The 14,828-nt window shown below is 37.1% G+C and overlaps 1 protein-coding gene across 1 annotated transcript in view; it reads left to right on the plus strand.

Moving 5' to 3' along the window:
* The window catches only part of tll1 (tolloid-like 1), a 76,020-nt gene extending 73,846 nt beyond the window's left edge, over positions 1–2,174 (plus strand). Inside the window, exon 21 of the mRNA XM_051703069.1 lies at positions 26–2,174. Coding sequence (XP_051559029.1) covers positions 26–160 — 135 coding nt within the window. The 3' untranslated portion in view covers positions 161–2,174. The remainder of the gene's footprint in view (positions 1–25) is intronic.
* Positions 2,175–14,828: the final 12,654 nt, after the last annotated feature.

Below are 14,828 nucleotides of genomic sequence, written 5' to 3' on the forward strand. Positions count from 1 at the left end.
TGCTGACCCTTCTCTCTGTGTTTAGCCTCGTGAAGAGCTTTACTCTGCTGGCGATGCCATGTTGATCCATTTCCACTCTGATGACACAATCAGTAAGAAAGGCTTCCACATCCGCTACACTAGTACAAAGTTCCAGGAGGCATTACAGACACACAAGTAACATCTCCACCAGAGATGCAAGATACTCCAAAGATACTTATGTTCAGCTCTATGGAAGTGCTTTCATTTTGACTCTAAACACCAATCAGCTGCTCTTGTGTATAGAGTAGCTCCACCAACTGGAGCACAGAGATATTCTACAGTGAACAGTGGTGACTGTGCTTTCTAACTGGACCAGTACAGTAATTCCCTCCTATGATCTATGAAACATCCCACAGAAATACACACAAACACTCTGACACAAGAACTGTTTTTGTTGGCTCCCTGTTCTTCAGATAAAAAAAGCGATGGGAAATTAAGCTATAGAACTAGAGTGTGTTTGCATGTTCAAACGTTCTGAAAAGCATGGATAGTCTGGCTGCTGATGCTGCACCACACTTTACCTCAACTAATGTGTGTGTGTGTGTGTGTGTGTGTGTATGTGTGTGTGTGCGTGTGTCTGAGAGAGAGGCAGAGAAAGATGACTGAGGCCTTTAATAACCAGCCTGTTGATCAGAACTCATTCAAATGTTTTATTATTATTATTATTATCATTTGGTTATAATTTTACAGTTGTTCTGCTAGCTTTTATGGCAAAACCCAGTTTCTTTCAATCAAAAGTGCAAAAGTTGAAGGAGATCAAAAATTAAAATGGACACTTATTAATGAGGTATAGCCCTATTTCACAATAAGCTTCCTTACAGAAGACACTAGCAATTCAAATTAAGTGGTTATGAATATATAACCACTTTAAGACTCTATCATGTGCTCTGCTCATGTTGAGAAACCATGTTAAGAAGGATGGTTGTTTGATTTTGAATTGTTTGTTTTGTATATAGTTTGCGAAAGGTGTATACTTTTTATTTGTCCGTTGGAGAAACCAGTGTTTTTTCCTCTTTGCATTAACAGCTCCTGGAAAATAATGGTGAACATAACAGAAAACATCCTGTAAACAGGAAATGATGTCATAATGCCTTGCATAATATATCTGTTACAGCTGTGACAACTGATTACAACCACCTTAACCCTGTGCATTTTACATGCACTTAATAGATTATGAAAAAGACTGTTCGGAACTGTGTGCTTTAATTATGCTCTCCAATCATGTAAATTGACTTTACTTCAAATGAACCCATGAGCAGTACAATTGGAGCAGCATTTGAGTAATAAGACTTAGAGAAATCTCACTCAAAATGGAATCTTCACAGACTCATCGCAAGGGAATGTTCTCTGATGCTATATTCCCAATAAGTTTTCTCTGAGCCAGAACATTTCACTGCTTGGAAAACGACAGAGATGGCAAAGAAATTGCAGTTGAAGGGAATTCCTATGGTGCTATTCAGTGTCTCCAAAAAAAAAAAAAAAAAAAAAAACAGGTCCCATGAGACAATGCTCCAATCATTCAGTGAATGTGTTGGTGCAATGGAGAAGCAACGCTGAAATAATGTTGCTTATCAACACAGAAAGAACATTTATAAACTTCTCACAACATGGACAGCAGTGTTGTGGAGGAACAATTATTGCCTTAGAACCAAAATGTATATTCTTGCACATGATGATGTTTCCGTAGATAAATGTTGTTGTTGTTGTCGTTGTTGTTGTTGTTGTTTTTTTGTTTTTTTGTTTTTTTTGTTGAAATTATTATAATATTTTATTTGATATTAAGTTTAAAGAACATGAACTTTATTTTAAAAAAAGAAGCTTAAACGGACTGACCTGAAGCCGTCCCCTTCTTTCATCCCTTCTCAAACACACATTTTAATGCTTTAAAGTCTGCAGTTAGACTAGGTGAACTGTGATGGTATGTGTGCACCTATTTGTCTGAGATTGAGTGTTAAACAGTCACAGCACAGGTCATGTGACTCTGCTGTGCGTGTTTCTGTATGTGCCAAGCTCCTGTTAAGTCTACTCTTGATGAACTATGACATATGACAATGTGACACATGATTTTATTTTACTGTTTCAGTATCAGCCTAGAGATGAAAAAAGGACACTTCACTGTTAACAGTGATTAAATTCATGTCAGGTCAACAAAATGTATGGTCTTATTCTTACGGTCTCCCTCTCTTCCACTCTTCTTGTATGTTAGACACATTAGTATAGTATATATTCGCTGCTCTATACCTGTGGTTAGTGGCTGACCGATACGGAGTTTTCAATGGCCCATGAAATATCTAGAGAGAGGAGCGGGACTGACGGACAATATAATGCAATTTATCAATAGTAAAATGGCTGAAATGTACATGTAATTAAACATTTAACTTCTGCAAAATTAACTAAAAATATTTGAATAGAGAAAATATCCTTTAACAAGGCACCTCAAAACTAGCAATGGATTTTGGTTCCTATTCCAATTCAAAAACGTAATGTCTTGTCCAGTCACAGTGAAGTACAGTACATCTAAGCGTAAACTTTTCTACAGTGGAAAAGGTATACTTTCATACATTGGGGTCACTCAGAATGTGTTCTTTGATCTTTGTTTTCTGTGTGTGTGTGCACATGATGTTCTGTGTTCTCCCTTCTGGCTGTGTTAGTCTCACCCTATTATTTCTGTGTGTGTGTGTGTGTGTGTTATGTTGTGTGTCCTGCCTCCTGGCTGTTTTATTCTCACCCATTTATTTCTGTGTGAGCGTGTGCATGTTCTGCATTGTGGGTGTATTATTGTCTCACAGTGTGTCTATTGTCTTGTAAGCTAAGGTTAGGGTTAGGTTTAGGGGTAGGGGTTGGTGTAGGGTTTCTGTAGACTCTACAGTCTACTCTGTAGACTCTGTAAACACAATAAACACACTGTAGTGAAGCCACTATACTGGTGTAAATAGTATCTGCCACTATTTGCGCAGGGGTGTAAATAGCATATAACACTATTTGCACTTAGTGCAAAAAAGATGCCTTTTGTAGCTATTTACACTTAGTACCCTCCCCCATCTTCCTTTGATCAAACAAACAGATAAACTCATGGCATTGGTCGAGCCAATGTTGCTGTGTCAGGCTGGATGGGCTGCTCAAACCAAACAGAGCCATTTTTATAGCGCCAATGCTTTTGAGGAAATGAACCTACAAATGGCTTACTTATAGTTGTCTCTGCCTATTTAGGGTCACAGAGACAGGGGGAAATGGTAATAAAAAAACATAAACAGTTTTGGGTGCAAAAAACATACATACTAACTAATAAATGGACTTAATGATATGACCCTATAGTAAATTAACCACTCTGATTGATTTAATAATTCATTAGACTAATTCAAACGGACAGCTTGTGAGTTTGACACTGCGTTGTTTCATTACAAAGAACCAACTCGAGTCATTTGATACTGCAACCTCAAAACTCAGTTAGCAACAGAGCTGCCTAAACAGAAGTGCTAAAGAAAATTAGTGCTATGTATTCTGTCCGCATTAGTAAAAAAATGCAGATGTTCAAGAGCTGTTAATGGAACTGTATGTCATTAAAATCATTCAGGTTTAGTATTTTGTATTTTTTTTAAATGGACCGTTTCACAAAAAGAACGGGTTGTTGATTCCCAACTCTACTTAAAATGCAAAGGGGAGATATCCCTGAGAGCACATGCATCCCAGATAGCACACATACATCTCCTAGATCTTTTCATCTGGAAAGCTTCACAATCTTATTAACATCTGCTAAAAGATCAGATGTACAAACATTAAAAAATCATAAACGTCTCAAAGACATCTGCTGAATGTCTTATTGACATCCACGAGGAAACATCTCATATACGTACATCACCCAGGCATTTATTTGATATGTGTGTTTACTCTGCCTCTGACCAAAGATTTTCCTAGTCAACTATTAGTCGTTAGCTTAAGCCATTAGTTGACTAGTTGTTGCACGTTTATGATATTAATTTTATTACTTAAATATATATTTTTTTGGAGGGCATCAGAAAATGGTTTTAGTTCCAGGGCTGAGAAAGAATTTATAAGTAACACTGCTAACACTGTTCTACATACACTATATTGCCAAAAGTATTCGCTCACCTGCCTTTAGACGCATATGAACTTAAGTGACATCCCATTCTTAATCCATAGGGTTTAATATGACGTCGGCCCACCCTCTGCAGCTATAACAGCTTCAACTCTTCTGGAAAGGCTTTCCACAAGGTTTAGGAGTGTGTTTATGGGAATTTTTGACCATTCTTCCAGAAGCGCATTTGTGAGGTCAGACACTGATGTTGGACGAGAAGGCCTAGCTCGCAGTCTTCGCTCTAATTCATCCCAAAGGTGCTCTATCGGGTTGAGGTCAGGACTCTGTGCAGGCCAGTCAAGTTCTTCCACACCAAATTCGCTCATCCATATCTTTATGTGCCTTGCTTTGTGCACTGGTGCGCAGTCATGTTGGAACAGGAAGGGGCCATCCCCAAACTTTTCCCACAAAGTTGGGAGCATGGAATTGTCCAAAATCTCTTGGTATGCTGAAGCATTCAGAGTTCCTTTCACTGGAACTAAGGGGCCAAGCCCAGCTCCTGAAAAACAACCCCACACCATAATCCCCCCTCCACCAAACTTCACAGTTGGCACAATGCAGTCAGACAAGTACCGTTCTCCTGGCAACCGCCAAACCCAGACTCGTCCATCAGATTGCCAGATGGAGAAGCATGATTTGTCACTCCAGAGAACGCGTCTCCACTGCTCTAGAGTCCAGTGGCGGCGTGCTTTACACCACTGCATCCGACACTTTGCATTGCACTTGGTGATGTATGGCTTGGATGCAGCTGCTCGGCCATGGAAACCCATTCCATGAAGCTCTCTACGCACTGTTCTTGAGCTAATCTGAAGGCCACATGAACTTTGGAGGTCTGTAGCGATTGACTGCAGAAAGTTGGTGACCTCTGCGCACTATGCGCCTCAGCATCCGCTGACCCCGCTCTGTCATTTTACGTGGCCTACCACTTCGTGGCTGAGTTGCTGTCATTCCCAGTCACTTCCACTTTGTTATAATACCACTGACAGTTGACTGTGGAATATTTAGTAGCGAGGAAATTTCACGACTGGACTTGTTGCACAGGTGGCATCCTATCACAGTAGCACGCTGGAATTCACTGAGCTCCTGAGAGCGGCCCATTCTTTCACAAATGTTTGTAGAAGCAGTCTGCATGCCTAGGTGCTTCATTTTATACACCTGTTGCCATGGAAGTGATTGGAACGCCTGAATTCAATTATTTGGATGGGTGAGCGAATACTTTTGGCAATATAGTGTAACAGAGGAATATTAAACCATAATAATGAGCCTTTAAAATATAAATTTTACAAGTGCACTGATGAAGCTAGCCACAGCGACACCTGCAAAAATGGTAATGATTCTGAATGTGTCAGAAAAACCAGCAAGGAGACTGTCTGAACATTTTGTTAATTTATAGAGAGAAATGCACATTAAGTTAAACATGCAGTAAGTGTAAGTGTAAGGTACTAATTTAGCTTCCCCACTCCCCACAAACACTTGGAAAAGCCTAATAGCGCATATTTATCTAGGTTATATAACATTAGAGTGAGCGACCATGCTAAGTGGCTAACGTTAGGCTACTTGCATGTTTCAAATGAAAAACCATGTTTGAGGTCGATGAATGATAGGCGAACATTTGCCTGCAGAGTTTGCATGTCACCTTCTTGGGGTCATCCTTTACCCTCTCGAAATGATCCCACACCTTTGGATTTCCTGCCCAACATAATTAATTACCGCATGGACCAGCCATGTAAACGATCATATCTGTCCGTCACTGACTGCGTGAATTCACCACCTCCTGCGACCAACCGACCAATCAAAACTTGGTCGACCAAGACTCTTCTCATCGACTAACGTTTGGTCGACTATTAGGGGGCAGCCCTAGTGTTTACATCTGGAAGACATAAGAGATAATAAAAAGACATAAAAAGACTGTGGAGGTGAGGGCGTGGTCGAGTGCCCTGGGTAGAGAGAAAGCGGTAAGGACAGCCACCTGAGATGAATTGTGACTAATTACCATTTCTATGTTCACAGTCAGAGTCGGGGGAGATAAAATACGGCCCAGTCCACAGAAAGTAGAAGAGAGATACAGACCAGAGACTTTGTGTCTGTTACCAGAGTGTTTTGTTTGAGTGTAAGCTGGAAAGCAGATCTTAGTTTGAGTGTACGCTGAAAAGCGATTACTGTTTTATTTGATAATAAACCCTGACTCACGTGGACTGTGGAAACTGGCTCTTGCTTCCTCCTTTGATCCAAATACGAACATTTGTTACAAAGACGTATGTCAATAATTATGTCTCGGATGTCAATAAGATAGTCACCAGATGAAACATTTATTATTTAGAATATTCGTAAATCTGATCTTTTAAAGATGTTTAGCAGATGTTATTTTGATTGTGATGCTTTCCAGATCAAAAGATCTATAACAGACATCTCGGAGATGTACGTGTGCTATCTGGGAAACACTTCTGTTATAGTAAATAGTATAGCACAGTAACTGTCAAATCAGTGCTGATACAAAAATGCCAAATAATACTGAAACCCCAAATGCCATATATTGGCATCATATCACGGGAAATTGCCACACACCTTAAATATGACGGGAAATTCACAATGTCATTTTTATCCCAGAAATTATTTTTTTCATGCAGTGTCAGAAGCTGCAGAACACGGATGTCCTGATAATGCTGATTGCTTGATGGCACTGCAAGAACACGTACAGTCCCAAGCCCTTCCCTAGCAATAGTTCATAAACTGTGCCATCAAAGGCAGACCAAGAGGGAAAAATATTAGTCCATTTCACACTTTCAAGAGCCCTCCAAAAACCTTGATCACTGGCAAAACATCTCTCATAATATAAAGAAAATTGTGGGATTTATATGCTGTTCGAAAAAAAATATTATTTAGTCAGAATAAACGGCTACTTTTAAATGGCCGTCAATGAAGAAAGGTGCTTTGAATGAATGGTATTATGGCATCAACCAGCATGGGCTAAGTGGGCCAAGTTAAACTTTGAATCTGGGTAGAAAGTTTCTTTGAAATTTCTAGTTAACTTGTATTAATATATTAATCTTTTTTTTATTTTATTTTTTTTAAATTATTATTTATTTATTTACTTATTTTTTATATAGAATTTTAAAGATCTTAAAATGAGCTTTATCAGTGTTGTTGTTGTGTGTGACGTGTACTGGTGTGTTGAGGAGCTAAAGTGGATTACTCTGTGGAGCTTTACATGAACAATATGGTGAGAGTGAGGTCACCAGACTAACAAGCATCTTTACATTTGGTTTGACCTGACTTTCTGTAACACACACACACACACACACACATACACACACACACACACACACACACACACACACACACACACACACACACAGATGCTCACAAGAATCACCATCTCTTTTCCCAATTGCAAATAATTTGTGAAAAACAAAACGACTGATTTTTGTCTTAGAATGTTAAAAACGTCATAATGGTTGCATTTCATTTTAATTCGTTCAATTTTATAAGATTTTCCGTATAAAAATACGTAATTAGTTATATATACGTATAACTAATTTCATGGCTGAACTCACAGTCAAAATGTCTGCTTAAAGCAATATCACAAAATGACCACCAGGTAGCAGTCTGCTCTTTAAAATTCACAAGCTTGGCCTACATGGACAAACTGGAACTAATCATTTGATGGTCCCGGATAAATATTGTATTATAGAGGTCTAGTTGTATGTTTGTGCCTTAAAGAATCAGGTGAGTCTTGTTTGGGGTGTTATTTAATGTACTTGAGGCAAATCTAGTGTGGCAATGCCCCTTAGACTCAGCCAATGATGCACAGCCTTCAAGGTCAACAACACAAGATCAACAGCAAGAGTTTTCTTCTCCCTTTTAAATTTCATAGGCAAATAATTTTATGCATTTTTAATGCATTCATGATTATATGGCTTTTTCACTTTATTATTTGCATTTAGCATTGTTTTTCAATGCTATCCGTGACCCTATCAAAACGAACTCCCCACACACCAGTTGAAAATCACTGGTGTAAACAATTAAGAGGAAATTAATCATGCTCTCCTGAAGATTAATTTCTGTGTTCTTGTGTCTATGTTAGTGTTTTTCAGCTATTTTGATTGGCTTGCTTTTGTTCTGTCATCCTATGTTCGTGGATTCATCCTTTCTAATTCACCCTCATTCTGTCTAGGTAATTGCTGAGAGATAACATTGTGATTTTAATTGCATTTGTTCCATCTACATTAATAGGTCTCTTTTGATAGCTAGATTGTTTGACCTCCTGTTTTAGAAATGCTGTTATTATAATAATGTTCAGTTGTTATAACAAGTGGTTATAACCTCCAGAGCTCACTCATTGACATCAGATTGAATTTGTGCATGTCATTGTACAAGATTTTATTGTAGAAATAATCCTCTTTCCTCGTTCAGTCTTTCTTTCTTTTTCTTTCTCTGTTTCATTCTCTCCCCTACCTCTCTGTTTGTGTCTGTGCATGTCTGGTTGTTTCATTAGTTTATATTGATGAATGGATCAGGAGATTTAAGTGGATGAGTTGCATTGATCTGTGCAAAACACACATACATACACACATGCACACACTCTCACACACACATCTCCTCCATAAACAACAGTTTCAGAGGAAAACAACCTCTCCGTTTACCCCAATCTCTCTTCTCTTTTCCTCCAAAAAAGCCTTTTATCACCCATCTATCAGATAACTAGAAAGCAGCATAATGCCCACACAGTAACACTCAATAAATCCAGGAAGCACACACTGATTCTCTGTATATGCTTGTCATAGGTTTAGTCCTCTGTCCCTGCTATTCTGGTGGCTCTCAGTGTTTGGATCTGCCTCTCCCACCAAACAGACAAAGAAACCAAGTCATTTCTGTAAAGATATTAAACATATTAGAACAAAATTAAATCTTAAAAGGATAGTTCACCCAAAAATGAAAATTCTCTCATCATTTATTCACCCTCATGCCATCCCATATGTGTATGACTTTCTCTCTTCTGCTAAACACAAAGAAGGTTTTTAGATGAATATTTCAGCTCTGTTGGTCATTACAATGCAAGTGAATGGTGACCAGGCCTTAGAAGCTCCAAAAATCACATGAAGGTCACATAAAAGTAATCCATATGACTCCAGTGGTTTAATCCATGTCTTCAGAAGCAATATGGTAGCTGTGGGTGAGAAACAGATTAATATTTAAGTCCTTTTGTACTATACATTTCTACTTTCACTTTCAAAATGTGAAAGAATGTGAAAAGTGAAAGTGGAGATTTATAGTAAAAAAGGACTTAAATATTGATTTGTTTCTTACCTACAACTATCTTATCACTTCTGAAAATATGGAATTAACCACTGGAGTTGTATGGATTATTTGTATGTGTTCTTTATGTGATTTTTGAAGATTCAAAGATCTGGTCACCATTCACCAACAGAGCTGATGTATTCTTCCAAAATTTTTGTTTGTGTTCTGCAGATGAAAGAAAGTCATACACATCTGGGAAGGCATAAGGGTGAGTAAATAATGAGGGAATTTTCATTTTTGGGTGAACTTGCCCTTTAACTCAGTTGTAAAATATGTCAGGTCTTAATCAGATATTAAGATAAATGACTCATCATGATTATGTATCAAGATATGGGTTGGCAAACATCAAATCCATAAACAAAAACATATTGGCCCCTTTCTTCATGGTTCACTTAGTGTTTCTGACGGAGTGCTTGATGCTATAATATAAGGTTTTGTAATAAACTCAAATGTTATTGTAGCTACAATTTATTGCATTTGCATCTGAAACTCAAATAAATGTTGTCATTGCATGTGTTTAATCAGCAGTTAGGTAAACGACTGTCTCTTTAAGTGCTCAGTTGAACAAAGTATTTAAGTGTGCCATCAAGTAGTTACAAACTATAATTCTCTGGTTTTCTATTTGCTCTGGTTGCTAAGTGATGCTGAAATTACTTTATTACCCAATGCAATTCCGCCTCCATCACTTTTCTATTGGGAACTACACTCACACACACACACACACACACACACACACACACACACACACACACACACACACACACACACACACACAAATAGATCAATAAGGGCCCTAGGGAATGTTAGGGAAAGTATTTTGCATTTACAGTAAAATCTGCGCCTGGGCGAAAAACCCATTTAAAAAATGTTCTGATAAAAACTGCAAGGAGCAATTTAAAAAGAAACGTAATCGATGAGCGTCAGAAAAGAGTTGTGTTGGTCATGTGATCACTTCATTTTTAATGGGCTTCTTAAACGCTGATATGGGCTGAAAAACTCCACCAGCTCGCTCCGCACAAGATAAGGGAGGTGGAACAGTCATTGATCGAAGCTAATGATTTTCACATTAAATTGGAGGAAAGGACAGATACAAAGAGACAGAGATAATGAGGACGGAGGAAGATGTTTCTTCCTCTTCTAATCCTGCTGTGGAAATGGAGCAAAAAGATTCACCAGCCAGCAGAAATGTAGAACTGTAGTCAGTTAGTTAGGTAACAACTCAAGCCTTGTAGGTAGAACCAAAAACATTAAATTGCTATAGATGTAAATATATTTTAAAAAGTAAAATGTCCAGTGTCCTGCTGAAAAGACCAGAATTGCATATGTGCACCAGCATGTATTGTTTTGCTGGTGTAACCTAAAGGTTTGGGTTTTTGGCGTTGCCTAATGTAGTCAGGTTGATTCAGGTTGACTCAGTCATTTAGCTATTACAAAATGAAGAAAAGCTATTTTAACAGTATAGTACAACCTAAGTGGAGAGATTTAGTTCCTGCCTTTAATATTTTGTTCAAACTAATTTTACTGAGGAGTGTAAAACTATAATGTTTATTTAATAAGTTATTGTTGATTTAGCAATGATGGTCACCACCAGCTGATGACCAGTATATACTGTATTGTGTTTTGCACACTAATTCCCAATATGTGTGCTGGTTGACAAGCATGTATTATGTTTTGCGACCTGGTTTGCTTTTCTCCCAGCCTACTTTTTTTCAGCAGGGTTGTTACCTTGAGATATTTCTACTCGACACTACTTTAACCCTTTTGTTTTGGAGAAAATTTCAAACAACCATTCTGTTTAGGTCAAAAAGACCTGGTACAGTAGATATACAGCACACCTCACTTTTGACCATAAACATAAAAATTGACATAGGCTTGTTTTTCACACTGAACCACAGCTTTTATAGTAGCATTTCATCTGTAAAGAGCACCGCCTATATGTTAGTAGTAGTACTATTCTTTTATAGTATATACACAGTAAACCTTTCATTTTGAGTGAAAAAGCTCATAATTAGAATACTTGCACATTGTATCTGTTTGAAACAAATACAGAATCATGGTTTATATTCTAAAATATTTGTATTTCATAATTTTCATGTCCATCCAACAGATGAAAAATGAACAAAACATCCCATAGACTTCCACTGAAAAGGTGCACAAACATATCTATAGGATCATTCCTATAGGAATCAGGATATCATAGAGACTTGGGGATGGTCTCTTTTAAATTGAGCCAGTAAGCAACTATCGAGCAACCATTTATTAATGCCCTAGTTGCTACCCATAAACACACTGACATGGCAAAAATATAAACAAGTATCATAAAAACTTAATTTAATGCTTTTATACATTCACTTATCACTTTATTAGGAACACTATGGTCCTAATTAAGTGCCCGATGTGATCTTCTGCTGTTGTAGCCCACCCGCCTCAAGGTTGGACGTGTTGTGAATTATGAGATGCTATTCTGCTCACTACAATTGTACAGAGGGGTTATCTGAAATACCGTAGCTTTACTGTCATCTCGAACCAGTCTGGCTATTCTCCGTTGACCTCTCTCATAAACAAGGCGTTTCCATCTGCAAAACTGCCGCTCACTTGATGCTTTTTTGTTTTTGGCACCATTCTGAGAAAAATCTAGAGTGCATGAAAATCCCAGCAGATCAGCAGTTAAAGAAATACTCAAACCAGCCCATCTGGCACCAACAATCATACTACGGTCGATATCACTGAGATCACACTTTTTCCCCATTCTGATGGTTAATGCGAACATCAACTGAAGCTCCTGACCCATATCTGAATGATTTCATGCATTGCACTCCTGCCACAAAATTGGCTGATTAGATAATCACATGAATAAGGTGTCCAGGGGTTCCTAATAAAGTGCTTAGTGAGTGGATATTAATTCATTATTGATGTGGATAATCCAAAAGCATTTTGGCGAAATACAAAATTTAGATGAGTTTTTCACTCTTTTTAAATCTTGAACATTGCTGGAGGTTTTTGGTGTGGTCAGCTTGATTAAGTCATTTAGATATTATGAAATGAAGTACATGCTGTATTTTAGGTTATCTGACAAGAAAAGCTATTTTTTACAGTATAATACAACCTAAGCTGTCAGATTTTAGACTTACCATTAATATTTTGTTTAAACTGAATTTACTGGACTGTGTAAACTATACTGTTTCCTTAAAATGCTGTTGTTGATTTAGTAATGGATGTCTTTACTACAATATATCTAATCTAAATATCTTAAATATATTCTGCAATTTCCTGATGCAGCGATGTCCAAATTTAGGTTGCTGCACATTTGACAGAACAGTCTGAACTGCAATGAAAAATTAATTTAGATCAAGGCCTTGTGTGAATTCAGGGAAATGAAACTGGTCTAGATTCATCTTAAGCATGAGAAGTCTTTGGTGTTAATTTTTAAAGAGGCTAAGGGTGAGTGCTGTGTGTGTTTTCTGTGGTTGTGGGAGTGTGTGTGTGTATATATATTCTATCTGATTGTTTTGAGTATTTCAAGCAGTTTCTGCCTAATATTGTAACAATATGGATGACTACACAAGACTGACTAGATTTTTCTTGTGCCTTGCTGTGCAATGTGTTTGTCTTTTAATGCTGTTGGAACTCTAGGCTCACTTACAAACGTGTGTGTGTTTGAATTTACTCCAAAGCTAGCAGTAATTTTATGATTTTCTATGACAGGAAGAGGAAAAGCTGTTTAATGAAAACACTTTCTGTTTATTCAGTTGTTTCCTTGTACAGAGCTGCTAACAGACCACATGCTAATACACACATTAACACAAAACACACTCACACATCCATGTTACTTATACCACCTTTTGATGGACCAAATATATGGTATCTTGGTGGGGCTGACACACGATCTTGAAGTGTAGATCTGCTTAGTAAAGAATATCTTTTTTATATATATATTATTTTCAAGAATATTTAAAATTATGGACAGCTTTACTTAAAAATACACGCTTATTGAACTTAATAATTATGTTTTTGAGTTCGCTGAACTTATTTTATTGAGTTCATGGAACTTAAAATCCAACTTGAATTGTTAAGTTGGTACAACTAATTTATCTAAAGTTGAGTAAGCTCAAAATGCTTTGCAGCTGGTTGCTTAACTTTTTTATTTTTACTCAACTTTTTATTTTTTACAGTGTACATAACAGACAGAAGAACATGGTTTCACTCTGAAAGTCTGGGATTCAAAATCTAATTTAAACCTGGAAATAAACAAAGTTTTAAGATTTTGAAAAATTAAAACAAACAAATGTTATTATGTTCAGTAAATTTGTACGATTCTGTGCTATTTCTATGTCACTAATCAAATTTATGACAAAATTTCCTCATGCCATCCCAGATGTGTACGACTTTCTTTTTTCTATAGAAAACAAATTAAGATTTTTAGAAGAATATTTCAGCTCTGTAGGTTCATACAATGCATATGAATGGATGCCAAAATTTTGACACTCATAAAAGCCCATAAAGGCAGCATAAAAGTAGTCCATAAGACTCCAGTGGTCAAATCCATATCTTCAGAAGTGATATGGTACGTGTGGGTGAGAAACAGATCAATTTTTAAGTCAATTTTTGCTAGAAATTATTTTCCCTGCCCAGTAAGGGGCATATGCATGAAGAATGTGAATCACCAAAAACACAAGAAGAAGAATGTGAAAGTTAAAGTGGAGCTTGACTAGGCAGGGTGGAGAATTTATAGTAAAAATTGACATAAATATTGATCTGTTTCTCACCCACACCTATCAAATCACTTCTGAAGACATTGAATTAACCACTGGAGTCATATGGATTACTTTTATACTGACCTGTGTGATTTTTGGAGCTTCAAAATTTTAGCACCCATTCACTTGCATTGTATTGACCAAAAGAGCTGAGAAATTCTTTTAAAAATCTTAGTTTGTGTTCTGCTGAAGAAAGTCATACACAACCAGGATGGCATAAGGGTGTAATAATGAGTTTTTATTTTTGGGTGAACTATTCCTTTAAGTACATGCATTTAATTACATCTGTAGTTACACTGTTAACCTTACCCCTGATTCTAAACCTAATCCTACCCCAACCCTTACCCTAACCCCTAACCTTAAACCTAATCCTAAACCTAACCCCACCCTTACTCTTAACACTAACCCTAATCTAAACAGCTTGCAGAACAACATGTAGTTACACAAGAAGTACATTGTATTGTATGTATGTTAGTAAAAAGTAGTTAAAGCCACTTTATATAAAGTGGGACTGATTTTTTATTTTTATTTTAATTCAACAAGAGATAAAATTGTACAAAAACTAAACAAAACAACCTGGTTGAATCTTTATCCTTACACTTTAACAACACATGTTGGTGCAGCTATCATTACGAGGACTCTCCATAGACATAATGATT

This window comes from Myxocyprinus asiaticus, chromosome 7 (assembly GCF_019703515.2).
Source record: "Myxocyprinus asiaticus isolate MX2 ecotype Aquarium Trade chromosome 7, UBuf_Myxa_2, whole genome shotgun sequence".
Lineage (NCBI taxonomy): Eukaryota > Metazoa > Chordata > Actinopteri > Cypriniformes > Catostomidae > Myxocyprinus > Myxocyprinus asiaticus.